A 27926-nucleotide genomic window follows, 5' to 3' on the forward strand; every position below is an offset into this window, starting at 1 on the left:
AATTTAAGGCGCATTAGTGCGGTTGAGCATTGCTGATCTCAGCTCTCACTATATATCCCTTCTCTTCAGCTAGTGTTGCTGGTTAGACGACCAACACTAACCTTCATCTTTGTTTAGCTTATGATCGTGTTGTCTGTACTCTGGTACTGTTGTTCTCACGAAATGTTGTTTACTTCAGGCAGGGGCAGTTGACACGAAATCGGGTTTTGGATTGAGCGACCGTGGCCAAAATACCCTCTTGCTACAAACTTGCAATGATGTAGGTCTGGACTCTGGACCAATATATTTTGAGGTTGCCGTAGAACGATTCCTTTTCTGTGCGACCTTCTCTTTCGTGCAGCTTCGCAACTGCACACATCACCCGCAACGGAATCAATCAAGCTATGAGGCCGTGTCATCATATGGTTCTTCGGGGCCCGGACCAGCAGCATCTTGTAGCGGTGCCGCCAAACCTGGCGCCATGAGGGTCCTCTCTGCACATTGGCGGGGTGTCTGTGCTCGGGGTTTTGGCTTGGGAGCTTGGCGTATCAACTGGAGATCTGACCAGGATTCGTTCTTGAAACGTGACAGTTCATTTGTGCTCCGGTGGTGCGTTCCTCCGATCGGGACTTCCGGACTTGGGAGAGGGAGATCACCGTCTCAGTATCTTTCATGTAAGGTTGCCACGGCATACGGTCACCGATTGGTAAGAGACCACAGATACGGCCACCACTGGATTGAATCGAAAATGACACATTGACACCACAGAAACGGCTCATCTCCAGGGCGGCTGTGGGTGCAGCAGTTACAGATGTTATAAGTGCCCTCTAATCTACAAATATAGGAGTACTATATCTCCTTTTTTTAATGGACACGGCAGGAATTATTTCGCTGGTATCAACAAATCCAAATCCTAGATACCCACATGTTGCGGGGTCGTAAATATTGGAGTAGAGAGCATCTGAACTCACAAATCTTGGTTCATCCATCGGCAATTCAGCATTGCGCAAATTCTATTGCTTGGGCGTCAGGCCAGCATATTCTTCCCCGTTCCATCACTCATACCTCTCTTCATTTCCTTCTGGACCACAAGTTCTCCAGCCCAGATTCTGATTTGGGCCCATCTAGAACCTCAGAACAAATCTTCAGCATTTCATCAGTTCCTACTCATAGCCCTTCCTTAATTTTGATTAGGATAAAAGTTTTCAGAAGAGAAAATAGGAATGAAGTTAATGCTCAGGATCCTGCTGCCAGGATTAATTGCCTCCTTGGATTGGACAGCACAACACTAGATACCATCCATCTCATTTTCCCAAACAGAGGGCACCAAAACGGTATAAGAAGGAAGCAGTAGATGCAGGCCGCGCCTGTTGCCATATAAACCATGCCGCCCTTCTTCTCCGACGACCCGTCGTCCTGCGTCTGCTCTCCTCCTCCTTCGAGGCCCAAGGACAAGAAGAACATGGACTGGAAGGCGAGGGGGGGCATGAGCAGGCTCCTCCCGGTCATCGCCTTCTTCCTCGGCGCCGCGCTCACGGCGGCGTTCGTCTTCCTCGGCGCGACCATGGACGTGAACTGGCGCCTCTCCGAGATGGCCGTGTGGGGCAACGGTGCCGGAGACGAGGTTAGCGATCTGCCGCTGCTTCCTCTGAATTCTGACGCATGATCTTCTTCTTTTTTGGCTCATGTGGTTTCTGTCGAATCAAGATTTGGAGTTTGTAGTTGCAGCAAAGGATGCATACGTAACTGCTCCGCTTTCAGTAGATTTCAGAGTCCAAGATAACAAATAGCATGGCTGTAATTTCATTTTTCAGTTTTTGGTACTCCTAACTTAAGGTACGCGTAGACAACACAAGCATTTGATTTTTGACAGAAGCGCACGAAGATTTATGAACAGCAATGCAACAAAAGGAAACAAGCGAAACTTGATCGTGGGTATTTTACTGCAATTTTTTTGAGCTGAATCTGCAGTTTTTTTACAACCCTTCTGATTACCTGAACTTTCCACTAGAAATGCAGATTTTTTTTCCTCCCTTTCTTTTCCTTTTGACTAGTAATATCCTGCTATATACCAATAATAGAACAGCATCATACAATTTGATCTATGGAAAATCGATAAATATATATAGGATCTATCGTAGGTTCACAGATATAGGTGATAGCGACTAGGAAATTCATGTCCAATACCATACTGCAAAAAAAAATGTGGCAACTAACTAATGGAGCATAGAATCCAAACTAGCAAAACACCAACTGGGAGCTTTGCCATATCCAGAGGTCAAAAGCCTTAAAGCTGAAGCTGTCCACTGAACAGGCAAAGAATATGCTAACCCTGGTGTCCACGCAGCAGGCTAGCTTTTGGGTTTATCCGAGTGAAGTGAGACGAGGCACACGCTGCACTGATTTCCCAGCTCCAGTGCCACTCAATTTTCTCTTCAGATTTCGAACCAAATTCACGAACCGATTTGCATTGTGCGGCAATCATCTAATCATGCACAAAAATGTCCAGGCGAATGCAGAGCTTTCCCAGCTGCTGAAGAACGCGTCGATGGAGGACAAGACGGTGATCTTGACGTCCATCAACCAGGCGTACGCGGCGCCGGGCTCCCTCCTGGACCTCTTCCTCGAGAGCTTCCGGCTCGGCGAGGGCACGGCGCGGCTGCTGGACCACCTCCTCATCGTGGCCGTCGACCCCGGCGCGCTAGCGACGTGCCGGTCCCTGCACCGCCACTGCTACCTCCTCCGCCCTGACGACGGCGCCGCCGCCGACCTCGGCACCGAGAAGCACTTCATGACCCCCGAGTACCTCGACATGATGTGGACCCGGAACCGGTTCCAGCAGACCATCCTCGAGCTCGGCTTCAACTTCCTCTTCACGGTACACCCATCAATCACTCAAGTTTAGGATGGTGCAAATTGTTCATGGTGTTTTTGTCAGGACATTGACATCATGTGGTTCCGGGATCCGATGCGGCACATCGGGATCACGTCGGACATCGCCATCGCCAGCGACTTCTTCAACGGCGACCCGGACAGCATGCACAACCAGCCCAACGGGGGGTTCCTGTACGTCAGGTCGAAGAACAGGACGGTGGAGTTCTACCGGCGGTGGCGGGAGGCGCGGGCGGAGTTCCCGGCGGGGACCAACGAGCAGTACATCCTGGCGAGGACGCAGGCCACGCTGACCCGGCGGCTCGGCGTGCGGATGCAGTTCCTCGACACGGCCAACTGCGGCGGCTTCTGCCAGCTCTCCGGCGACCTGCGCCGGGTGTCGACGATGCACGCCAACTGCTGCACTGGCCTCGCCAACAAGGTGCACGACCTCCGGAACGTGCTCCGGGACTGGCGTAACTACACGGCGGCGCCGCGGGAGGTACGCCGCTGGGGAGGGTTCGGCTGGACCAAGCCCGGCAGGTGCATCCACTGACAGACGAGTGAAGGGAAGCAGGAAGCTGCAGTGATGATGCTCATGTGCTTCTTTGATTTCTTTGTGAGCAATGGCTGTCCTGGATTGCTTTTGATAACGCTGCATCTCATTTCTAATAGGTAAAGAATCACATGGCTGTACCAAAGTTCTTTTTTTGGTGGAACCGAGAACGAGACCATCCACCACAAGTTGTACTGTAGGGATCGAACGATTGTATTGATCAGTGGCATTAACAATGCAACTTTTGTTCTCAACTTTCAACGAATTCTGGTAGAAACATCTCACATGAACCATATTCACTTTAAACGAAATCTGGTCGAAAAAAAAATCTAACATGAACCATGTTCAAGTACTAGATCAAATGTGTCCAGAAGACACGTGCCCATATATCTTTAAACACAGCAAACTTTTGTAATCAAAGTTCAGCGCCAAATCCGGATGAATAAATCTCATGATAACCATATTCAAGTTGATCAAGCAGACAAAGTGCCCAGATACCTTTAAACTATTGTAAAATATATTACGAATTGTGCGTACAATCTGAAGCACAGCATCAAACCTAGCAAGACCAGATTCGAAGCATTGGAACCAGGAACATCTCAAGAGGCAAGGCTGCCAGGAAAAAGCACATAAGAGCTACAGCTATAATTCTTCGACAAAATAGCCTCGCTCAAGCTAACATACTTCACTGCTTCCTTGGTGCGACAATGTTGTCAGGCTACAAAATTCACATTGATCAGGACAGCTAAATAAAAAACACTTCTAAAAAACAGTAGTGTCAAAGCACCATAAACATATATTTCTACCATAATAACTTACTCAAATGAAAAGGGGAACTGCAAAGTGAAAGGGTGGATTCAATTTCTTTAATCATGATATTTTTGTTTACTGCGAGATGAATCGATACCAGTATGGCGCACGTCATGATATAATTATCATTCTTCCAGTTCAGTAGTTATACTGAATTAAAATGATAGGGTACTTCAAAATATGTATCATAAGAATTTGAAGTCATACAGCTATGAAATATCAAGATCATGCTTGATGAACATGAATTCACAAAGGTTAAAGAAATACCTCTTTCTTAACAGGCTCTTCCTTCTCTGACAGGATCAACTCAATGTGGCAAGGTGAGGACATGTAAGCTGCAGCAAAGCAAAATTAAATATGCTATTCATAAAAGCCACAAGAACAAAACATCATACTTCAATACGTACGATTGATGCGTCCATGAGCACGGTATGTGCGGCGCCTCTGCTTCTGGGCTTGGTTCACCTGGATGTGTGAAACATAGAGGTTGTCGACATCCAAGCCTTTCACCTGGAAATAACAGAAAATTAAGTTAATCCAAACAGTAGGGAATGCGATGCACAATTAAAAAGAAAAAAGAAGGGAGAGAAAAAAGAGGGCAGCAGCATTATACATCAGCGTTACTCTCAGCATTCTTCAGCAAATCCAATATGAACCTGGCTGATTTGACAGGCCAGCGACCCTGGCCATTTGAGTGGCGAGACTTTGCTTGAGCAGTGCGACCAACACCCCTGCAGTATCTCCGGAAGGGAATTGCTTGCTTGTGAGCCATAACATCCTCAAGGTACCGCTTAGCCTTGGCCAAAGGCAGCTTGCAAAGTGCAAAGGCTGTCTCCCTTGTGTTCTGCAAAGATTAATACCGGTTTAGTAAGAGAAACAGGAAAAATATTGTGAACGTCAGAGGCACCATGTGATAAAATAATCAGTGAACTCGGTATCAAAGTATGCCTATCAGCCTATGCCATGTGAGGGAAAAGCTCCAAAAAATGATTTCATACCCGCAGACCCTTTCTGTGCCAGGTTGATACAATAGCCTAAGCACCTAAGCTTCTAGCAGTAGTTACAGCTATTTCACCTAAAATGTTCTGTCAAACCATATTTATAGTGACTGTGACTTGACTGATATAAAATGAAAAGACCAAATAGAGAATAGCAACACTTGTTTTTGCAGGAGAACTATACAGTGTTTTAAATAGAAGCCAGAAAGAGAGAGTAGTAAGAGTGGTAGAGCACCAGCTTAAAAAAGGAGATGCAGGACAATGCTTTAAAAGAAAACAAAAACTACCAGCTACACCCATGGTCATGAATGACTTATGATGCTCCATATGATACAGCTCACAATAAAATCAGCAAGCATAAGTTTCTCAAAAAAAATGCAGAATCAATCAAGGAGTTTGTTTGAGGTGTGATTAGCATGATGCAAGCCATGTCAACACAATATTTTAAGTTCCTATCATCTTACAAAATATTGTTTAAAAGTTCCAGGTGCAAAGACTCCACTTAGGCAATGTAGGGGCAATGGGACACATCGTGGATTCCGGATAAAACACAGAAATCACTTAGGCCATAAAGGGGCAATGGGACGTATCATGGATTCCAGATGAAACACAGACATCACTTAGGTAATTCTCCGGAAAAAAATAAAAACATGTTTAAAGATGTCACATTGTCTACGAACCATTTGCCACGGAAACAATACAATGGTTCATCAATAACAATGAACAATGTGTGTCGATGTCCCTAAAGTAACGTGGGAACTGCTCGCTTGAAGAACAGAGCAGAGCCTTTACTCTTTAGGTTTCCACAATGCAATCCATTCTTGCATGATGGACACTTGTGCTTAATGCCAATACATGCTTAGCACTAGCAATCATAAAGCTCCAACAAAGTCATATAAGCCGACTTAATTCACCACCGACTACATCAAATGCACAGCTAAATAATGAGGAAGCAATCAACTCGCAATGAAACAAGGATCCAAAACAAGAATGTTAGGAAATGCACCTTGAAGTGGACCCTGAGATCCCTGCCCATGGCCTTGGCCGCTGCACAGATAACACAAACAACCCATCTGATGATCAGAACCACCACAAGAACAGGAGAAAACCTCGAACACAAGACCAAAAGCTTTACAGAAACGAAGCAGGGCGAGATCTTACACTTCGTCGGGTTGCCCGCCTCCTGCGAGTACTTCACCTGCGACGCAACAGCGATATGTCAGTCGGATCAACGGCACAAAGCATGGTAGTATGGTTGCAGAGGAGGAGGCGGATAGGGGAGGGCCTGACCATGGCGGCGGACAGAGGAGTGCGGCGGCGCAGGAGGGACGGTCGCCTTCGCACGAACAATCTGCACTGAGGAAGCACCGAGGCGAACGAAGAAAGCGGCGGCGGCGGCGGTCTAAGACGTGGGGAAACCCTAGTGCTAAGCCGCTTAGAGGGGCCCGACGGCCCAAGTACCTCAGAAGCCCATGTAGGGGACAGAGAGAGATGGCCCAAATCACCTGGTTCCCCCAAGTACCTCGGAAGCCCAATAACCTATTTTCTTTTACACTTCCTCTTTTTCTCTCGGAAAAACGAAATTTTTTAACACGGCTTCTCAATAGCAATATGGGTAATTTTATGATCAATTAATACTTGATGAGGAAGGAGAAGCCGGTGAAACCATTTTGTAGCTCCTCCTCTTTAGCGTAAGCCGTTTTGTGGCTTCTCCCCAGCTTCGATGGTGGAACCGTTTTGAAATTGTCCATTTGGTAGGACTTCGTCAAAGTGGTGGAGAAGCAACCCTACAAGATCAGCTAGCGGGGATCTCTTAAGAATGGATAATTAGGATATTGTTGGGAATTTCCCTCCTCCAAACAAAGAAGAGAGAAGCGGGAGTAGAAGGCTAAGACTCACCTTATAACCCCTCGTCTCGTTTACATAGAAAAGGGATGAGTAACAATTTGTCCCTAAACCCTTCGTGGTTACAATATTCGCAATTAGACTATAGAACCTTTACATGAGATCCATTTTCTACACGAGTTAGACCATCTCTCCAACATATATGCATATGATCAAATTTCTTATGATACATAACGATCCGGAGACATCGTACTAAATTTTACCTTTTGTAAATAAGCTCAACAAACAAAAGTTTTGCGAGCCGCAAAGTGGGGGGAAATACTCATGCTTGATTTTGACGTCTATCCAGGAAAATGTCGATCCCCCCACTCAAGGAGATCGTATGTTTTACATCATGTGTTTCACAACTTACGTTACAATAATAATTTTCTTTTGAGTTATCATCTAAAAACGTGTTTCACCGTTCCCTTTTCAGATTAGATTAGTACATGTGTAGCCAATTGGTGGAAAATAGACAGAAGTCTACATTAAAATGAACGAATGTATACTGAATTATACGATGGGCACACGATATGTGTCTGATCTTTTCTCTCTAGCCTGTCAAGAATCAAAAGATTTTATGCGAATCCGGACTTCAAGATCAAGACATATTAATGAAAAAGATAGTGACATGTTGCATTTGGTCGTTGAAGGGAAATAATGAAATCATACCCCAAATCTTGGGCGATGCTAACATGGATGCAGATGCTCGAATTTCCTGCAGGAAAAAGATATTTTGCAAAGACACTTGTGACTAGTTTAATCTTTTGTTTTCTTTCAAGCGAAACGCTTTGTTCAATTCCATATCTTGTACGTAACATGAAATCTTCTAGGATTCTCAGAAGACATGGGGCTGTTTCTTCCAGACATACTAAGTTACCATGAGACTTGTTTTATAACATTCTTGAAGGAATAGGTTTCTAGCTTTGGTTTGGATTCGGGAGAGGATAAACTGATTAACTTCAGTCATGAAACATCAAATAACTTGTGTTTACTTACGATGAAAGTGAAACATTGCACTAGTCTGAACTGAAGTCGTCATTGCTATACTACAAGGATTCTGTCCTTTTCCTTTCTTTTTTTTGGACGAAGAATGATCTTTCTCCTACCTCATATTCTGGTTTCTGGCACTTGATGGGGGCATGGGGCCCGTGTTGTCTTTGGTCCGGTACGTGCTCCGGTAGGCCACGAAGCAACCTGCCCGTTCCAAGACCGAGTAAACGTTGACCGTGGACTTTGTAAAGGAACTGCACCAGCGGTGGCCACTGAACCCTCACATAGGACGTTGTTGAGCCGTCTGATCAGAAATTGGCGGCGCAGAATGGAGCCAAGAGTACCGAAAATAAATTGCTCGAGGGACAGAAGGACGTAGGTTTTGTCTCTACTCGTGCCTGTTCAGCGGCAGTTGGTGTTCTATGCATCCAGTTTCCAGAAAAAAAAAAAGAGCAAATTGCTCCAAAAATATGCTAAAGCTAACAAACATCATTAGAATATAAACCCTTTTCATTGACCTCTTTGATCTCGTTTTTTCTCTCTCTTGTCGTCGCATTCTAGCTACCACACAAAAATTTACCTTTTGTAGGATTCTGTCAAATGTTTTTGTGACATGTGCATACTTCCAGGTCTTGAGAAAAATCGAGCACTCTTGACCTGACGAGCAGGACAACCAGGTTGGAGTTTTGCAAAGCTAAACTTCACTGGACGAGGTAATTTCTGTCTGCATTCTCTATAGTCCAAACTCTGAAGTTGCCATGAAATTTTCAGATCCTACAGAACTTGTTCAGCAGCTGCAGCCATCTACACCTACGAAGCTACTACAAGAGTACCAGTTGAACTTGCTCGTCCAGCTGCAGTACACGTCGACAAGCCAATAGCAGACACCGGAACAGGATGAATCATTTCATTTTCCACGACTTCTCAAACGAAAATGACACATGCACTCACTTGACACGGTCTAAATCCTCTGGAACACAAAACTGAAGAGGAGGCTGACATCTTATATATGGTAAAATTTTAATAAGAAAGAAAGAAACTATTCTGTTCATCCATCAAAGGCAAGTATAAATTGCGGCCAACATCTTTCTCTTTGGCTACCAGAATTGCACCTTTAGAATCCTTCTCGGTGATTGAGTCTTGGCAACGACCAACGAAAGCTTGCTCCTTGCGTTCCCACGGCGGCTGCTTCCATGGAGAGGCAGAGCGCGTCGTCGTCCTCATCGCCGGACGCCGGGCAGGAGAGGGTCATGGCGGCCGCGAAGCACATCGTGAAGAGCCTGGCTGTGTCCAAGAACGCCGCCGACGACATGATGCACTTCTTGTCCACCTTTGACCCTCGCCTGCACCCCCTATCCTCTCCGGAGACGAGCGACGAGACGTCCGGCCGCGGCGGCGACGAGAGACACGGAAGTGGCGGCGACGAGGAGGAGGAGGAAGAGATCGCCGCCGCGGAGGAGGTCATCCGCCGTTGCAACTCCTCGTCTTCGTCATCCGAAATGATCGGTATGACCGACTACCTGTACGCCGTGGACGACGCCATCGCCGCGGCGGGCCACTCGGCCCGCGCCGCCGCCGCCGTGCACGCCGCCATGCCGCGCCTGGAGGAGGAGGTGCGCTCCCTGCTCTCTTCCTCTCTGCGGCGCCTCTCGCTCTCCTCGGACGACATCGACGAGGCGACGCCCAGCGCGTCGCCGCGCCACGGCACACTGTCCCCGGACGCCACGGCCTCGGTGCGCGTCGTCGCGGACCGCATGCTCCGCGCCGGGTACGGCCCGGAGCTCGCACAGGTCTACGTCTCGGTCCGCCGCGACGCGCTCGCGGAGTCCGTGGAGCTCCTCGGCGTCGAGGCCGTCGCCATCGAGGAGGTGATCAGGATGGAATGGAGCGTGCTCGACCAGAAGATGAGGCGGTGGAGCCACGCCGTCAGGGCCGTGGTCAGGACCTTCCTCGCCGGCGAGCGCCTGCTCTGCGACGAGGTCTTCGAATCGGACGAGGAGGTCGGCCACGAGTGCTTCGCTGACGTCGCCAGGGGCAGCGTCCTGCAGCTGCTGGGCTTCGCGGACGCCGTCACCGTGTCTGCGCGCGCCACCGAGAAGCTCTACCGCACCCTCGGCATGTTCGAGGCGCTCACCGACGTGCAGCCGGAGCTCGAGGCCCTCTTCTCCGACGACGCCGCGCGCGAGTTCTTCGCGGGCGAGGTCTCGAGCACCGTCGAGCAGCTGGGCTCCACCTTGCGCCACACGATCGAGGAGTTCGGCCACGCCATCCACGGCGAGTCGTCGCGGAAGGCCGTCCACGGCGGCGAGATCCACCCCATGACCCGCTACGTCCTCAACTACTGCGGCCTCCTCGCCGACTACCGCGGCACCTTGGACGCGGTTCTCGGCGACGCCGGCCTCGACGACGACGCCGAAGCCTCCAGCGACGGCGGCGCCGCCGCCGCCGCCGCGACGCCGTCCGCGCACTGCATCCGCGAGCTGCTCACGCTCCTCCTGCAGAAGATGGACGACAAGTCCCGGCTGTACGACCACGCCGGGCTGCGGAACATCTTCCTAATGAACAACCTCCACTACGTGGTGCAGAAGGTGAGGGAGTCGCCGCCGCTCCGGGAGCTCCTTGGCGACGACTGGCTCCGCCGGCACCGCGGCCAGATCCGGCAGTACGAGACCGGCTACCTCCGGGCGTCGTGGATGGCCGTGCTGTCCACGCACTTGAGGAGGGACGACGGCGCGGCGGCGAGGCCGCCGGCCGGGCACAGGGCGCCGGTGGGCCCGTCGGCGAAGAGCTTCAACGCGGCGTTCCAGGAGCTGTACCGGTCCCAGACGGCGTGGAAGGTGACGGATCCCCAGCTCCGGGAGGAGCTGCGCATCGCCGTGTCGGAGCGGCTGATCCCGGCGTACCGGGCGTTCCTCGGCCAGGGGAGCCGGTTCCCGGCGAGGCACGTCAAGTGCAGCCTCGAGGACCTCGAGGACTACATGCTGGACTTCTTCGAAGGCGTGCCCAAGTTTGTCAAGTGGTGATCGCCGGAGCCGGAGCAGACGATCATCATCCGCAGGCTCCGATCTCTTGATAATTGATTCCGTAGCTGTTGATTCCTCCTCTGTTGTAGGTTCCTTTGGGTCCATTGATCTCCATGTCAGTCAAACTGCAGCTTATACAGATGTAGATATTCATCAAACTCATGACTGTATATACCGTGCTTTCTTTCGAATATTCGTTCATTTATCAAACCTTTCAGGCCTTGCAAATCCGAGCCTGACAACCCTACAGTCACAGACCTCGCCGATGATGCTGGGCATGAGTTTGAGGACATACCGAGGTTTCAGACAATGACAATTGTATGTTTAGGCTAGAAAAGCCAAAATGACCTATAATTTGGAACGAAGGGCTACTACGTTAACGCTGCTAATTCGTCACTTTCGAAGATGAAGACATGATATGGTTATCCTAACCACACCACACATTAGAAATTGAAAACGGCGGATTCTTTGAACTGATGGAATTTGGTGGGAAGCATTTCTTCTGATTCCGATATTGAACCTGACTCAGATGACATTCAACCCTGGTTTTGGGTCGGAAACTTTTTTTTAAGCAAATTGGCAGGAGCTTTGCCTTTCATTATAGATAGAAAAGAAAAGTTTTTCAAAACGGCACAGGCCAAAAGACCATGACCTGGCACCCTCCTACATCCTCAAGGAGTTAGATACAATAAACACAAGCAGCGATAGCGCAAAAAGGTCACATGAACAAATGAAACTTGGTTAGGACATCGACATTGCACACGCTCTTTGCAAAATTTCTTTTATTCGTGAGGCAATGTCCAACGCGGGCAAGAGGGTTTGTTGAAAGGTTCGACGGAAACCACTCCCACTATGGGTTGTAGGCCTCAAGCTCATGTTAATGCAAGGCCTCCAAAAGAGAATGATAAAATCCAAGTAGCGGCGCGACCCACATGTCATGGTCACTGAAATGTTAGGTCGGGGTATAGATGGCCAGCCGGGGCGCCCCGCTCGGCCCAGCAAGGCCTAGCCCGGCACAGTGATGCTGCCGTACCGTGCCCGCCCACGGGCTACGCCGTCAGCCCAAGCACGGGCATGGCGGCCGACGGGCCAGCTCAAAGCACGACCGGCGGCGAGCTCACCCGAGGCACGACGAGCCTGCACGGCTTGCTTCCTATGCGCTGCGGCCATCGCCTCCAGCTCGACAAGCTGCCGCCCTTGGCTCCGTCTACATGCTCGTTGTCACTACCACCTGCGGGCTACGACCAAGAAATGTTGAGGGAGGCGGAGGTGCATATGAGAGGCGTGCGCCGGCCGTCGGAGGGAGGCGGAGCCCGGAGAGGAGGATGGCGGGGAGCAGTTGCAGTAGGGGGTGGTCGGGTGGATGGGAGGGAGCGAGCGAGAGGGAGGCGGCGATGGGGGAGATCGGGAGAAGAAGTAGCGAGAGAAGGGAGTGTAGCAGGGCGGGATTGGCTGGTGACCTGGTGTTGGCCTCTTGGGCCATCAGGAAGAAAGATAACTGCCCGACTACAGGCCGACCTCTAAAAATCATGCTAGGCTGGGCCGCCCGTCGTGATGGGGTGGTGGCCCAAACCTTGCACGAACCATCAGGCTGGGTCAGCCCGAGTCCAAAGGGTTACGGGCTGGGCCGGGCCAAAAAAGGGCTCTGTGCTGGGCTGCGGGCTGCATGGCCAACTATAGGTAGGTCGGGGAGTGGCCGGCGGCCTCGCGCTCCCTGACGCACCACACACAAGGAGCCCACTTCGAGGCCGCGGCGTTGGCTGTCTCGGTGTCATCGTCTCGTCTCGTTCCCCCCGTCATTTTTGCGGAGCGGCGAACCCAAACGAGCAGGGAGCTCGGAGGCCACGCACGAGATGCCGGGGCTCACGGCGCCGTCGAGCTACGCGGAGGAGCCGCCGCGCCACCCGGCCCTCAAGATCAACTCCAAGGTCAGCGCCGCGCCCCATCTCCCCGCGTCCGTGTTTCTCCCCCTGGAAGATTCGAGTGATTAGGTGGCCTTGTGGTGTCGCCAATCGCGCGGATTTGTTCGCGGCTTGGGCTTTGTTTGGCCCCGCCGGATGCGTGCGAGGGTTTCGACTGTGCCGGTGCATCGAGCAATCAGAGAGCCGCCGCTGATGCTGTGTGCAGTGGCGCCCCACCCGCCGTATGCGTCATGCGTGCACGTGCTCTTAGTGCGTAGTAGTGATTGTTGAAGCGTCGTGAGCGTGAAATTTTGTAGCCTCTGTCCGTGTGCAAACAGATTCCAGTTTTACTTGTTCTCTGTCCGCTCACCGCTGCCGACCTGATGCGGTGTGTGGATGGGCAAGAGGTGTCGCTTAATCGTTTTTGTAAAAAAAGAGGTGTTGCTTAAGAGCCGTGTAGATTATCAAGGTCTATTCCTGAATAAGTTTGTATGTTAGCAGGACGTATTCCTGAATTATTCAGTAAGATGCAGAAATGGAGTAATCTTGTAGCATTGTGCTGTTTGCAGGAGCCATTTAATGCCGAGCCTCACCGATCGGCGCTAGTCTCATCTTACATCACTCCGGTGGATTTCTTCTACAAGAGGAATCATGGACCCATTCCGAAAGTCGAGGACCTCTCAAGGTTTCTTAATAGTGACTGTGAATTTCCATTTATCATTGTAATCAGTTACAAACCCTGACACTGTACTGTGAATGGATCGACAGATACAGTGTTTCCATTTCTGGTCTTGTCAACAAGCCTATCCAACTATCCATGGCTGACATTTGGTAATCTCTTTTAGTATATTATCATGTGTATGAGATTTGAGATACTATCTGTATTGTATTGAAAAATTCACATAAACTTCTCATTCAGGGCTCTTCCAAAGTACAATGTCACCGCAACTTTACAGGTTGTCTGTTGATACCTTACATGCCTTGTTCCCCTTAATCTTTATGTGATGGCAAATATATCAGTGTCACAAGTATTTAACAATGCGATTCTGATATGATATTTACAGTGTGCGGGAAACAGGAGAACTGCAATGAGTAAGGTACGGAAAGTGAGAGGTGTTGGTTGGGACATATCTGCTCTTGGAAACGGTAAGAGATGAGCTGTTCTATTTTAGAATGTTCAGAACTTAAGTGATGCATTTTCTTCCAAAGCTGTATTAATCCATTCAGTTGTGCTCATCTCAGTGCATACTGTCATCCAGAGTAAAAATGCTTTTGCTACTGTGTTCTGATCTTTTGCATCATTCCAGCAACTTGGGGAGGAGCGAAACTGTCTGATGTCCTTGAGTTAGTTGGAATACCTAAACTCAGTTCAGTTTCATCTTTAGGAGGGAAGCATGTTGAGTTTGTTAGTGTTGACAAGTGTAAAGTGAGTATATTGGTCATATTAACTGGCAGCAGCTTTTAGGGTCACCACTGATCTCATGTTGTTTGTCTTTCAGGAGGAAAAAGGTGGTCCTTATACTGCATCTATTCCATTAAAGCAGGCAACAGATCCTGATGCTGATGTATTACTTGCATATGAAATGAATGGAGAGGTGAGCAATTGTGACCTTTCTTTTCATAACCGAAATTTTGTTTTACATAGTCTTCAATCTAATGTTGAAGTCTGTTTTAAGTAGTTTTTTTCGCGATGCTGTTATCCCAGTTAGACATCTTGTTTCCCTTGTCATTTAATCTGGATGTGTTCTGTACTGTGTCTTCACATGTTATAAGTTATCATATATAGATCCTCAATCGTGATCATGGATACCCACTCCGTGTTGTTGTTCCTGGTGTTATTGGTGCACGTTCTGTAAAATGGCTGGACAGTATCAACATAAGCGAGGAAGAATGCCAGGTTTTCAGAAAATATGAATGCTATGCCTTTTCAACTTTATTTTTCAATGTTCAAATCTGACTGCTATTCTCGACCAGGGTTTTTTTACGCAAAAAGATTACAAAATGTTTCCACCAACCGTGGACTGGGACAATATTGATTGGTCAACTAGAAGGCCACAGATGGACTTCCCTGTACAGGTATACGACATTATCAATTCATCTATGCTAATCTGTTCTGCTTGGCTTCTGGAAAACTTATCTATCTTACTTTTGATCAAGTAGTCTGCTATCTGTACACTGGAAGATGTAGATGTTATCAAGGAAGGAAAGGTTAGTGTTACTTCCTAATAATTTACTCTGATATTGCATCCTGTGTGCGTAATATGGGCTAGAATAAAATCTTATTAATGCACGGCTATCATCACTTGCTGCAGGCTAGGATTGCTGGATATGCACTTTCAGGTGGTGGCCGTGGCATTGAGAGAGTAGATATATCTGTTGATGGGGGTAAAACCTGGGTTGAGGCTCGCAGATATCAGAAAGACAACGTGCCATACGTATCTGATGGACCCCAAAGTGATAAGTGGGCTTGGGTCCTCTTTGAGGCTACATTAGACATACCAGCAAATGCTGAGATAGTAGCAAAGGCGGTAAGTGAAACCCATCGCAACCCACTGTCTCACTAACTTTTGCTGCTTTGCATAAAACAGGTTGTGAAAATGCATCTTGTGGACTGCAGGTGGACTCAGCTGCGAACGTCCAACCTGAAAACGTGGAAGACATATGGAACCTGAGAGGAATCCTCAACACATCTTGGCATCGGATCAAAATACAGAATTCGTCGTGCGTTGGAAGATCTAAGCTGTGAAATAAGAACACGCTGCTGATCGCTTGGAGCAATCGTGGTGGTGATCCTTGCAAGTGTTACCACAAGCGTTACCATTGTACCAAAACAATAATAAAGTCATTGCAGCTTTCAGTGTTTCTCGCATCGGACTGTAACACAAGTGTTGGAGCTGTGTTGTTCATGGGATTTGAGTTTGACCGTAACTCCTATGTACCGTCATAACTACTGCTGTTGATTTATCTGATATCAAGAAAATATGATTGTATTCTGCATTGGAGAATTACTGTGCAGCATACTCCTTCGAAACTGAAATTTTAGAAATCGTAGGCAGAAGATCTTTTCTTTAGGCAAAATGACAACTGAGGGAAGATAAAGTCACACTTCATATCGCAGCTTAAACATGAAAATGATCCAACGAATGCTGCTGATTGAAACATTACAAAACATATACTCCCTCGGTTCCAAATTGTAGGTCGTTTTGACTTTTCTAATACACTATATCTAGATGCATAATAATATCTATGAACCTAAAAAAGCTAAAACAACTTACAATTTGGAATGGAGGGAGTAGGAATTAGAGATGCAGAAGAGCATATTATAAGCTGGACGCACAAATTGTAGGTCGTTTTGACTTCTCTAATACACTATATCTAGATGCATAATAATATCTATGAACCTAAAAAAGCTAAAACGACTTGCAATTTGAAACGGAGGGAGTAGGAATTAGAGATGCCGAAGAACATATTATAAGCTGGACGCACGTGAGGACATATCTTCCCATCCTAGCAATGTAAATGGAAGAATCAGTTTCAGTATGCAATGGCACCGATAACAGCAATGGACTTAAAACATTGCACTTTACAAGTCAGGGCTCGGGAACATCCTATTGCCGCAACAATCTAGAGCGAACTAACACAAGGAAGCATTGATATCCCAAAATACTAACAAGTGACAGATTAGCAAGACTACTGATGTTGCCAAATCCCGTCACGTCTTAGAAGTGCTTCCTGCTACCTCTTCATGACCATTGTCATTGTCCTGCAAAAGCAACGGGGGGAAACATCTGGAAGTTAGAATCATTGTCATTGTATTACTATGGCATAATCAGAAAGGCAATCCAAGTATACTTACAGTTAAGAGCAATTGGCATGTGGTCCTTGGTTGAGAATAAGTCCTTGAGCATTTTATCCAAAGAATCCTTAGCCAATGGAAACTTCTTCACTTCTTTCTCTCCTGATTTTATAGAATCCTCAACAGATGCAGTACTATTTTGATGCTGCAGTGACAACAATAGTTTAGCCTGATCAGACCTTTCATCCTAGAACCCTAGATATCAGTTAACTGCTTCAGGTAAACAATGGAGAGGATAGCGATCATCTGGACTCAAGTTCAGCAAAATTTATGAAGTGTAGAACATCCATGGAAAAAAAATCATTACACAACAATTGCTCCACCTACCTCTGCATCAGGAGCAGCTGGCTGCTCTGATGTGTCCCCATTCTGGTTCAACTGATGTTCTGCAGTGCAGGAATGCTGTGCAGATGCCTACAGAACAACCTGGCGTGTTAGAGTGAGCAGAAAGTGATCGAGATAACGATAAGCAGATATGATCTAAACATCGGATCACTGTGTCAACCCCTCACCCGATCCTTTGAAGCATCCTCCTGCCACTCTGGCTGGAACTTCTGCAGCAGCAACGTGAGCAGCTTCTGCAACTCGGGCGGCACCTCATCGGGGAAGAGCTTGGGGATGTCGTCCTTGGAGACGTTCTCGCTGACGCACCGCCTGATCAGTATCCTCAGGCACACCAGCAGCTGCATCAGAGGTTGACGAAGCAGAGAGTTGGGGGCTGAATATTCTGAACTCGCAACACCCGCGACAGCATCGGCGCAGAAGGGAGGCGAGGAAGAAAAGGGAGGAGGGAGGGGGTACTGACGGGGTCGAGCTCGGCGTCGGAGGCGAGCTGCAGGGCATCGCGGGCCACGGCGCGATCGGCGGCGTCGAGGCCGGTGCGGCGGGTGCGCCAGAGTGCCTGCAGGATGTATTCCAACGACTCCTTGGACCCCGCGCGCGCTAGGAGAGGGAGGTTCCCGAGCCCCCACAGCGCCGTCGACGCGCCGTGCTCCCGGTCCATCACCGCACCGGCCGGGGTTCGGTTCTGCCGCCGCCGCTGGGGACGAGCGGTGGTGGAAGAGGAAGAAAGGCCGGCTCGGTTGTGGTAGGCCGAAAAAAGCAGTCCATGAGAGAACTTGTTCAGTGAGGCCCATGGTAGTTAGTGGAAGCAGGCAAGCAGCCCATGAGAGTTCTTGGTGGGCTTCCAGGAAGGACATGGCATTGATTCAAGTCTGATAATTTTTTTATTTTAATTTTTTTGGAAATTAAGAGAATTCTAGTGAGGTGATTGTCATTGACCTTCAAGTATTGCTTGGTGACTGGTCATATGGATGATAATTGAGATACTTTAGTCCTGTCAATCGTCTTCTATTGTGAGAGGATGTCAGAGTTTATGGTGTTCGCAATCTTTTCACGGTGCAATAGAATAGGCGCTATTGCATTAGAATTTAGAAGGTGGTTTAGAGATCTTTTATACCTAGAGTAGGATTAAAAGGTGGTTTAGAGCTGTATATATGTTGAGTTTCAATCCTCTGCCCAACTTATTTTCTTTTCTAATTATTATTCGTAGAGCTAGGAACTTTATTAATAAAGTTTTCTTCATTTAATAAAATAAATTCTCAAAATTGTACTCGTAAGAGCATCCTAACTATTATGACCTTTGTTGTTTTATATTGTACATTTATTTGATAGAATATTGTAGATATTCACATATTTTCCTATAAATTTGATTAAAGTTAGATAAGTTTAACTTAGTACAACAAAGTTAAAACAACATGCAATTAACATGCAATTTTGGAATGGATGGAGTAGTTTTTTTTCCTTTCATTTTTAGCATTTAGCTTGGACGTCAATGTGGTGGTCGGTCTGGGAATCATTTTTGTGTTTGTCCAGTAGGTTACTACCAACTGTGATGGCTGATGATCCGTGCCATAGGTTTTGTGTCCAGCAAGTTACTCCAGTAATCTGCGTTGGTTGATCTCGATCTCGCAAGCACGTAGTAGGTGGCTATCTAGGTGCCCCGACGCATCAGGACGCAGTACGCAGCTGATGACGAGGAAGGAGCTCGACAAGACTAAAGGTGCACGACACTATTAAGGTCTGTTTAGTTATCCTAAAATCTCAACTTTAGCACTATGCAAAAAGAAAATTCCCCATCACATCAAATTTACGGTACATGCATGGAGTACTGAATGTAGACGAAATCAAAAACTAATTGCATAGTTTGGTTGTACTTTGCGAGACAAATCTTTTGAGCCTAATTAGTCAATATTTGGATAATAATTCACAAATACAAACGAAACGCTACAGTATGCTACAGTGCTGGCGCAGGAATTTTGGTTGTCCAAAATCGGACAACTAAACAAGGCCTAAATTAATTTTAGCGTGCAGTCGTGCTAGCTACAGGTAGTAGTACACGTGCTCGGAAAGCGTAGCTCATTAGCAATTAATTAATTAGCGATGCCACTTGTATAATAAGAGGGCCAGGCGACGTCGCCCTTCTGATGATCAGTTCATCAGCGCCCATAAGCACACAGCTACACCACCAACTGGCCTTAGCTAGCTAAGCTACTTCGTCGTCCATGGGGCGGAGAGGCGCGGGGACGACCGCGGCGGCGGCGGCGGCGGCTCTGGCGGTGCTGCTGGCTGCCGCCGCCGCGGCAGCGGTGAGGGCGTCGCCGGCGGAAGGGTTCCAGCCACTGTCCAAGATCGCCGTCCACAGGACCACCGTCGAGATGCAGCCGTCGGCGTACGTGCAGGCGACGCCATCGCTGCTCGGCGACCAGGTACGTGCACGCTACGAGCTTGCTACCACCGGCGGCGCTGCTGCTAAGCTCTAGCCGTTTCTTCCATTCATCTACCAAGTCTTTATTTTTCTAAGCCTACTAGGTGTTGTAATTTGTAAACATTTCAGTCTTAGCTAGCAGAAATCTAAAACCATCAGCTAGGTTTGACATTATATTGAAATTAGGATCTGCGGTTGAAGATAATCATACTACTACTACTGTTATGCCTTGTCACTTTGCCAAAAGGGGATATCAAAACACAATCTCCTGCACTCTAAAAATATCATGCAGCTGCAGCCTGCAGGCCGTGTTGTGTGTGGGCTCGTATACCGTGCCCCCACATGTCAGTGTGGCTCACCTGTCCTGAACGGGGCCAGCAGCCAGCCAAGGGGAAAAAAAATCTCCGGGGTCCTCTTCTGGCAATTACTGTACGACAAGGACAGCGATCGCGAGATCTGGTAGAGATGAGATCATGAGAACGGGCGGTTCGAGAATTCTTGGTGATTTAAATATTTGTTTGCTTTAATTTGTCTAGAGATATATTTAAAAAAAATTAATTTGTCTAGAGATTAGATTGAGATTGCTATCTGCTTCTCGTCCACGTTCATGCATGGCGTATTAGCATCGATCTCTGCATGATGACACCATGTCAACATGTTCGTTCGTATGCGGTAGATTATTTCAACACCTTCAAGCCAAATAATTATTTTTTTCAACCTAATACAAGCCAAATAAACAATAATGTCATCATGCATGAACCATCAGGATCAGTGGGCCCACAAAGCCTCACAGCAACTTGTTTTTTTTTCTGCCCCCCGGAAAAATCATAGCAACTTGTGGCAGTGATTTATTCTCAACTTTTGAGTCTCTGGCAGGGAGAAGACACTGAATGGGTGACGGTGAGGTACGGCCAGACAACGCCGTCCGTCGACGACTGGATCGCCGTTTTCTCTCCAGCTGATTTCATGTAAGCTTATTCTCGTTGATCAACTATTCTTCATCTCTCTCTCTCTCTCTCTCAACGAATCCCTTAGACATCATAGTAGCACTAATTCAGTTGGCAGCTGGCCGATCAATGGCTGACCCATCGTCGTCATGGTGTGTGGCAGCTCGGGCACGTGCCCTAACCCTTCGAGATACCCTGGAGAACCGCTGCTCTGCACGGCGCCTATCAAGGTTACTTTGCAAGCATCAGACTCTAACCGTCGTGTTTGCACTCACTTAACCACGAAATATTACAGTCTGTAGATTTTTTTTTCTTACTGAAACTTGTTACTGCATGACGGCTGCTGCAGTATCAGTATGCCAACTACTCGGCGAACTACATCTACTGGGGCAAGGGCCACATCCGGTTCCAGCTCATCAACCAGCGCTACGACTTCGCCTTCGCCCTCTTCACCGGCGGCCTCGAAAACGTACGTGAGCTCGTATCCAGCGCTAAGTACAAGTAATTAGCTGCTAATTTAAGCTTTTGGATTGAACTGATCGAATGCATACGCCGTTGCATTGTATTGATTGATATCCGTGCAGCCGAAGCTGATCGCGGTGTCGGAGCCGATCTCGTTCAAGAACCCCAAGGCGCCGGTGTACCCGCGCCTCGCCCAGGGCAAGACCCACGACGAGATGGCGGTGACGTGGACTAGCGGCTACGACATCAGCGAGGCGTACCCGTTCGTGGAGTGGGGCCCGGTCGCCAGCGGCGCCCAGCCGGCTCGCACGCCCGCCGGGACGCTCACCTTCAACCGCGGCAGCATGTGCGGCGAGCCGGCGCGCACGGTCGGGTGGAGGGACCCCGGCTTCATCCACACCGCGTTCATGCGAGACCTGTGGCCCAACAAGGAGTGAGTGCTGCACGCATGCCTTGTCCGATCCTTTCCAGTGTTTGTAGCAGCAGTATAGTGTCAGCTTTACGCATTGTTTTCTATCGAGATCACATGCTGTTCACGGCCAATGTGCTAGCACGTGTCACAAAATGTTCTCTGCTGTTGGGCCTGTGTGATCTAGGTACTACTACAAGATCGGGCACCAGCTACAGGACGGATCCGTGGTGTGGGGCAAGCCCTACACGTTCCGTGCTCCGCCGTCGCCGGGGCAGAACTCGCTGCAGCGCGTCATCGTCTTCGGCGACATGGGAAAGGTACGGTGAGTTTCCGATGATGAAGGCTTGAATGGTTGATCCACTGGTGGTAACACCAAAGCGAAATGGTAATGGAAAACCTTTGGCAGGCGGAGAGGGACGGATCGAACGAGTTCGCGAACTACCAGCCGGGATCGCTGAACACGACGGACGCGCTGGTCAGGGATCTGGAGAACTACGACATCGTCTTCCACATCGGCGACCTGCCCTACGCCAACGGCTACATCTCCCAGTGGGACCAGTTCACTGCGCAGGTCGCGCCCATCACCGCCAAGAAGCCCTACATGATCGCAAGGTACACACTGATCTGACTAATGCCAAAGTCTCCACATTCTTCTTCTCTGAACTCGCATCTCAATCCGTGTCGTCATCACGTGCAGCGGTAACCATGAGAGGGACTGGCCCAACACCGGCGGTTTCTTCAACGTCAAGGACTCCGGGGGCGAGTGCGGCGTGCTGGCCGAGACCATGTACTACTACCCAGCGGAGAACAGAGCCAACTTCTGGTAGCAACAACATCTATGCTCTTCCAGATGAATCAACCTACACTCTATTTTTTTTAAGAAAATGAATAAATATCCGGCCTCTTTGACCACACACACAGCCAAGTTTTATAGTATTCTCAACACACCAGCTAATCGCACTAATAAGGGAAATAGTACGCAAACGACGGGAAGAAACCAAAAGCAAAGCCTGCCTATTATTGCTTCTTCATCCATTTTTTGCAAAACCGACACTTGTTTAGAACATGAACCGATGATGACATATTGACATGTGTGCAGGTACAAGGTGGACTACGGGATGTTTCGGTTTTGCGTCGCCGACTCGGAGCACGATTGGCGGGAGGGCACGGAGCAGTACAAGTTCATCGAGCACTGCCTCTCGACGGTGGACCGGAAGCACCAGCCGTGGCTCATCTTCGCGGCACACCGCGTGCTGGGCTACTCCTCTAACAGTTGGTATGCCATGGAGGGCACCTTCGAGGAGCCCGAGGGCCGCGAGAGCCTGCAGAAGCTGTGGCAGAAGTACCGCGTCGACATCGCCTTCTTCGGCCATATCCACAACTATGAGCGGACTTGTCCTATCTACCAGGTACTTCCTCCATTCTTAAATATACGAAATAATTTTTTTCTCAAACTTTGAATGATAATCATTACTCATAAATTAGTTAAATAAAGTAAAATAATACCACTATATCTATCTAAAAAATACTTTACATTTAGCTGATAGATTTATCTATTAATATAAATATTTGTAGAAAAAGATGAACAATTAACGAATAAACAAAAATTCAATGATGTCATATATTTACGATGGAGGTATTATGTACCTAGCCTAGATCACACCTCTTTCTAGAGTCCATGGAAATTTCTCTGATCATGTACCTATAACTTGCAACGAGCAGAGCCAGTGCATGACCAACGAGAAGAGCCACTACTCGGGGACGATGAACGGCACTATCTTCGTGGTGGCTGGCGGCGGCGGCAGCCACCTGTCGGACTACACGACGGCGATCCCCAAGTGGAGCATCTTCCGCGACCGGGACTTCGGGTTCGTGAAGCTCACGGCGTTCAACCACTCGTCGCTGCTGTTCGAGTACAAGAAGAGCAGCGACGGCAAGGTCTACGACTCCTTCACCATCGATAGGGACTACCGGGACGTCCTCAGCTGCGTGCACGACAGCTGCTTCCCCACCACGCTGGCCACCTAAAAAGCCATTGCTATGCTAACTACGAGTACGTACTATAGTATCGTCTTGGACTCTTGGTCTTGCAGTTGAGCCTGATAAGAAACATGCATGTGTTACGTCACGAGTGATCAATCGGCCGTGGCACTTGGCTAGTGTAGCTTCCATTGTTTTCGTTTATTGGCAATAACATTGCTCAGTGAATGGTCAGTAGTATTTAGTTTTTAGTGTTAGAGATGGCCTTCTCTGTTTTCTATAAGAAGTAAAAGAAATCTTTCACAAAATGGACGATACACACCAAACTTTGTCTAGTCGTATTGAGACGATCTAGGCAAGGCCGCCTACCGCCACCATCGCCAAACTTCATCCGATCATCTTCTCCAGCTCCGACCGATCGTCTTCTCCATCTCGCCACCACGATCCGATAACCCTCTTTGGAGCTGGCATACCCAGCAACCCCCAATCCTAAAGCTAGCAACTCCCAAACTTTCAGCATTGTGAAGAGCAGTGGCAGCGCTGTGAGGTTGGTGCCTGACGGTGGGCCATTGACGGAAAGGGGTGGATCTTGGGGGGGAGGCTCTAGCCCCCCTACTTCCCAAGACCTCCATTACAATCAAATGAGGAAAATGAGAAGAAGAGAGGAAAAAGAAGAAAGGGTGAAGATGGAGGAGGAAGAAGAAGCAAACCGCCCCTAGATCTTAGACTTGCTTCCACCATTGCTGGCGAACCTTCTGCAGCGCGTTGATTCCCAGTTGGTTGCACGACTAGAAGTTTCCTTTAGTCGAGTGCCATATGGTTGTAGCTTGTGGGCTTGTGGCAAGGCCACAATGCATAGATGAGGTGAGCGGATAGGTGGATGGCTAGCCAAGTGGGCAGGGTTGAGGCTTCACTGTGGGTTAGGGTTGGCTTGCTGGGCTACTCTACTGTTGTGTTTGCTTACTTGTTTAGTTGTTGATGTTCCTTATCTTGTTAGTCCATGAAGAGCTTGTTATCTTAATATTAGCACGACTCTTTAGTAAAATGAATAAGCCGAACCGAGGGGGAGTGGGTAGGTGGATGGCTAGCCGAGTGGGCCAGGTTGAAGCTTCGCTGTGGGTTAGGGTTGGCTTGCTGGGCTACTCTACTGCTATGTTTGCTTTGATGTTCCTCAGCTTGTTAGTCTGTGTCACACCCCAAAATTCCAATTTTGGGGATGTGAGGAATTACACTAATAAAATAAGTAATTTTCTCAAATTTATAAAATTTTCCAACAATTAGTTAATTGCAAGGCACTTAATTATAGGAAAATCTGTATTTTCTAAATAAATAATCAATATAGGTTATATAATTTTGTTTTATGCATTCATGCCGTATAGTTTGCATTAGGTTTTCATTGGATGAAAAATTCATTTCAAAATCGAATTCGATTTCGTTTCTATTAGATTCCAGTTTGTTTAAATCCTAAACATCTCTTGGGCCAAAACCCTTCCTATCCAAGGCGCAACCCAGCTCGCCTCCTCTTTATCTCGCTGACCAGTGGGTCCCGCTCGTCATTCCTATCCCCAGCGCCGCGACGCAAAAACCTGCGCCTCGCCCGCACGTCTACGCCCACCTCGGAAGGATCTGATCCCTCCGCAGCTCCTGTCTGTCTATAAAACCAGACATCGCTATCCTGCTCGTCCCTTTCGCATCTACGCAAACCCCTGGCTCTCCATCACACCAGAGCCGCCGCCGCCGTCATCTTCTCGGCCGTCCGGTGAGCTGCCGTCGCCGCTTCTGTTCTTCACGCGTACCTGGCCATCTCGTCCTTCTCTCATCTCCGTCTCACTCTTTCCAGCGCTGTAGGACCACCAGGAATCCACGCCAATGCTATCTGGACGTGAACCACACCACCACCTGCTACCTCCAAACCTAGAAACGAGAAGAAAGCTAAAGGGAAGGCAAAGGCAACAGGGAAGAAAAAGAAGAAACAAGTTTAAGTGCCACATGACGTATGGACATCACAACTTGCAATGATCAGTAAATGTGTTTTAATTTAATTTGTTTGTGCATTAATGAACCAACGAATATGTATGGTCTATGCATATGTATTGGTACAGATTTGTGTTCTTGCTTGCAATGGCATAGAAGGGATAGTAAGAAAATGTTTCATCTTTGCTACTAAGGGTAACATTATCTTTTCACCATTCACTTAACAACCAGTTCCGTGAGAATAATGGCACATAAGGGATGGAGTTAAATTTTCAATGGCACTAAAAGATGGACTAAATTTTGATGGCACGTAAGGGATGAGTTAAATTTTCAATGGCATACCAAGAATTTGCTCTTAGTAAAATGAATGAGCCAAACCGAGCAAGCTAACTAGCCACGTGTTTTTGTCAAGGTTTCTACAAGTTCTATTGTAGTATCATGTATCAAAGTAAGTACGGTTCTCGAGAAAAATCTTGATGATGATAGTGCTATTGAACCTCTTCATCCACGAAACTTAATAAATGATGATGTCGTATACTTCGTACACATATACACGTCGTTTCTGCCAGTTAGGTGGCACGGTCGATCCAGATTCATTGCGTGCTCGTGCCTTATATTTTTTACAATATATTCGTGCATTATTGAAGCGCAGTGACACAAAAGCTGCAAGTGCATATGCAAAGGTGCGCGGCAGCAAATGCAACATGGCAACGATCGAATGAATCGGCTAACGGCAGGTCGTCAACCAGAAACGGCTGCCCCTTGGAAGCAAATCGAGCCGAATCGACCTCTTGTGGACGGTGATTGATGAAGACGGAGAAGGGCGCCGTCATCTTGCTGGACGCAACCGGAACTCGTGCTCCGAGAAGCAACCAACAGGTCGATGAGCAATTATAAAGAGAGGAAAAAACAGGTCGACGAGTGTTCTACGCATCATCTCCACCCCACGACCAGTGGCCAATGATTTTGAGGACATGTCTGGTTTAATTTGTTGTCAATATCGACTCTGTGCCAAAAAATTATTATTGGAGTACTTTATTGCTCAAATTTTTTTAGCATAAAAATACAAATGTTTCATCGTTGATTAAGAAAAAACGAATGGAGAAGGTCATAGCTGCCATAGAGAAGGTCATAGCATAAAAACGAATGAAAAAAAAAATCAACTGCCCCCTTGTGCAAATCTAGCCGACCTCACGGTGTAAGAGCCATAGCTGCCATAGAGAAGGTCATCGGGCCGACCGCGCCCCATGGAGAAGTTCACCATAAGAAATATCCCGTAACCATAGGGGAACTCACACAGGAACCCCCTCCAATGGCTCGTCACCGGGGAGCCCACTCCCACTATGGAGGAGTTTGCCACCGGAGGGGCCACCCCAGCTGCGTGCTAAAGCTCACTGCACCGCTCACCTCACGGGGCTCTGTCGCTAGGAACCGCCTCCATTAGAGCTTGTTGAGAGAGGAAAGGAGGGATGTAGAAGATCTCAATCTTTCGATTCCAGACGGAAATGGCTTGCTGGAGTTTTTTTTGGCATGGAGGATGAGAGGACTTGGCCTCCCAATTTCAGTTGCAGCTGGCTGCCTGGAGCTTGTACTTGTCCTCCTCCCATGGCCATGCTCATGTGTAATGGAGAGAGGATGCTCTGAGTTATTTCGAAGAGGCATGTGCAGCTGTACAGGAGTGGAGGGACATATCTCATTTCACTTGTGTGGATAGGAATGGTACACGCCACAAGTTCTGGTGGTTTTCATCTGATAGTTTTTTGAGCTACCAGGAAGGCAAGCGTCCAAGGCTCCAAGCAACGCGTCCGAAGTCTGCGTGTTCTGTCGGACGCCCATGCCTAAGCATTTCCGAAAAAAGAAAATTCACGCCGCGCAGGAGAACTAGGTCACGCGAGCAAGATGGATATTGGAACACTGTAGCCACGAAGTACTATAGCCCTTTTGAATCTAACGACAACCATAATTTGAAGATGAAGTCCAAAGGATGCATTTGAGTAGTCAAATGGAATGCATTTGATGGGTTGGATTCCATCCGAGTGGTAGAGATTAAAAAGTCAATTTTAGCCATAACATTATTCTAACTATGATCTGAATATGGTGGAATTATTAATGCTAAGCATGAGAATCAATTGCCTTGTGTTGGTATTTTCTCACATGCGAACGAAGTTGGAGTATTGCATTTGGTATTCTTTATCAATACATCACGTTATGTTCAATTGCATCTTACATGGATTTGAAGCAGAACACATCCTATGGCTATTGCATAGCGCTAGTACATATTGTGCATTGCCTGAGGAGGGGGTGCAAGTCATGGTATTGCATTCATATGAATCGATGTATGGATTTGATTGTTGAATGTGTTAAAGTTGCTTTGGATGTTATTATGAGAAGTGATACTTCTCAGTAGTGGTTTGTATTACAGTATAGCTTGTGAAAATATGAAGATATTGTGGTTAGCATTACATTCACGAAGATGTTACAAAAATATATGTTCTTGTAGATATTAAGTGAGA

The 27926-nt window shown here is 47.9% G+C and overlaps 6 protein-coding genes across 7 annotated transcripts; 4 read left to right on the forward strand and 2 right to left on the reverse strand.

The window, feature by feature from the left end:
* The first annotated feature begins 21 nt into the window (after nucleotides 1-21).
* LOC117860501 (uncharacterized protein At4g15970) lies at nucleotides 22-3696 on the forward strand. The gene is made up of 3 exons (XM_034743814.2): nucleotides 22-1603; nucleotides 2489-2857; nucleotides 2918-3696. The coding sequence occupies exons 1-3, from the start codon at nucleotides 1364-1366 to the stop codon at nucleotides 3404-3406; spliced, it is 1098 nt and encodes a 365-aa protein (XP_034599705.1). The 5' UTR covers nucleotides 22-1363; the 3' UTR covers nucleotides 3407-3696.
* A 149-nt stretch (nucleotides 3697-3845) lies between these two features.
* Nucleotides 3846-6628, reverse strand: LOC117860502 (large ribosomal subunit protein uL22). The gene is made up of 7 exons (XM_034743815.2): nucleotides 6505-6628; nucleotides 6376-6412; nucleotides 6221-6261; nucleotides 4830-5060; nucleotides 4624-4726; nucleotides 4484-4551; nucleotides 3846-4124 (listed from the first exon to the last, which is right to left on the reverse strand). The coding sequence occupies exons 1-7, from the start codon at nucleotides 6505-6507 to the stop codon at nucleotides 4092-4094; spliced, it is 516 nt and encodes a 171-aa protein (XP_034599706.1). The 5' UTR covers nucleotides 6508-6628; the 3' UTR covers nucleotides 3846-4091.
* Nucleotides 6629-9131: 2503 nt separating this feature from the next.
* LOC117861968 (exocyst complex component EXO70A1) lies at nucleotides 9132-11305 on the forward strand. The gene has a single exon (XM_072294615.1). The coding sequence runs from the start codon at nucleotides 9285-9287 to the stop codon at nucleotides 11112-11114; it is 1830 nt and encodes a 609-aa protein (XP_072150716.1). The 5' UTR covers nucleotides 9132-9284; the 3' UTR covers nucleotides 11115-11305.
* A 1525-nt stretch (nucleotides 11306-12830) lies between these two features.
* LOC117860850 (sulfite oxidase) lies at nucleotides 12831-16020 on the forward strand. Its single transcript, XM_034744241.2, has 12 exons — nucleotides 12831-13042; nucleotides 13585-13700; nucleotides 13784-13846; nucleotides 13935-13971; nucleotides 14080-14161; nucleotides 14323-14441; nucleotides 14515-14610; nucleotides 14802-14912; nucleotides 14990-15091; nucleotides 15176-15223; nucleotides 15328-15543; nucleotides 15633-16020. Exons 1-12 carry the CDS (start codon nucleotides 12968-12970, stop codon nucleotides 15759-15761), a joined length of 1194 nt encoding a protein of 397 aa, XP_034600132.1. The 5' UTR covers nucleotides 12831-12967; the 3' UTR covers nucleotides 15762-16020.
* Nucleotides 16021-16470: 450 nt separating this feature from the next.
* LOC117860851 (uncharacterized) lies at nucleotides 16471-17939 on the reverse strand. The gene is made up of 5 exons (XM_034744242.2): nucleotides 17677-17939; nucleotides 17384-17554; nucleotides 17199-17285; nucleotides 16872-17016; nucleotides 16471-16778 (listed from the first exon to the last, which is right to left on the reverse strand). Coding segments are annotated over exons 1-5 (603 nt in total). The 5' UTR covers nucleotides 17875-17939; the 3' UTR covers nucleotides 16471-16776.
* A 1454-nt stretch (nucleotides 17940-19393) lies between these two features.
* On the forward strand, nucleotides 19394-23696 carry LOC117860847 (nucleotide pyrophosphatase/phosphodiesterase). 2 transcript variants are annotated; one of them, XM_034744239.2, is made up of 10 exons: nucleotides 19394-19639; nucleotides 20515-20606; nucleotides 20749-20815; nucleotides 20935-21054; nucleotides 21170-21480; nucleotides 21644-21776; nucleotides 21866-22071; nucleotides 22157-22282; nucleotides 22559-22868; nucleotides 23182-23696. In XM_034744239.2, the coding sequence occupies exons 1-10, from the start codon at nucleotides 19436-19438 to the stop codon at nucleotides 23485-23487; spliced, it is 1875 nt and encodes a 624-aa protein (XP_034600130.1). In that variant the 5' UTR covers nucleotides 19394-19435; the 3' UTR covers nucleotides 23488-23696. The 2 variants fall into 2 exon arrangements, with proteins under 2 accessions (XP_034600130.1, XP_034600131.1); XM_034744240.2 differs by lacking the exon at nucleotides 19394-19639 and having other exon boundaries at nucleotides 20512-20606; nucleotides 20697-20815.
* Nucleotides 23697-27926: the final 4230 nt, after the last annotated feature.

This window comes from Setaria viridis, chromosome 6, assembly GCF_005286985.2.
Source record: "Setaria viridis chromosome 6, Setaria_viridis_v4.0, whole genome shotgun sequence".
NCBI classification, from domain to species: domain Eukaryota; kingdom Viridiplantae; phylum Streptophyta; class Magnoliopsida; order Poales; family Poaceae; genus Setaria; species Setaria viridis.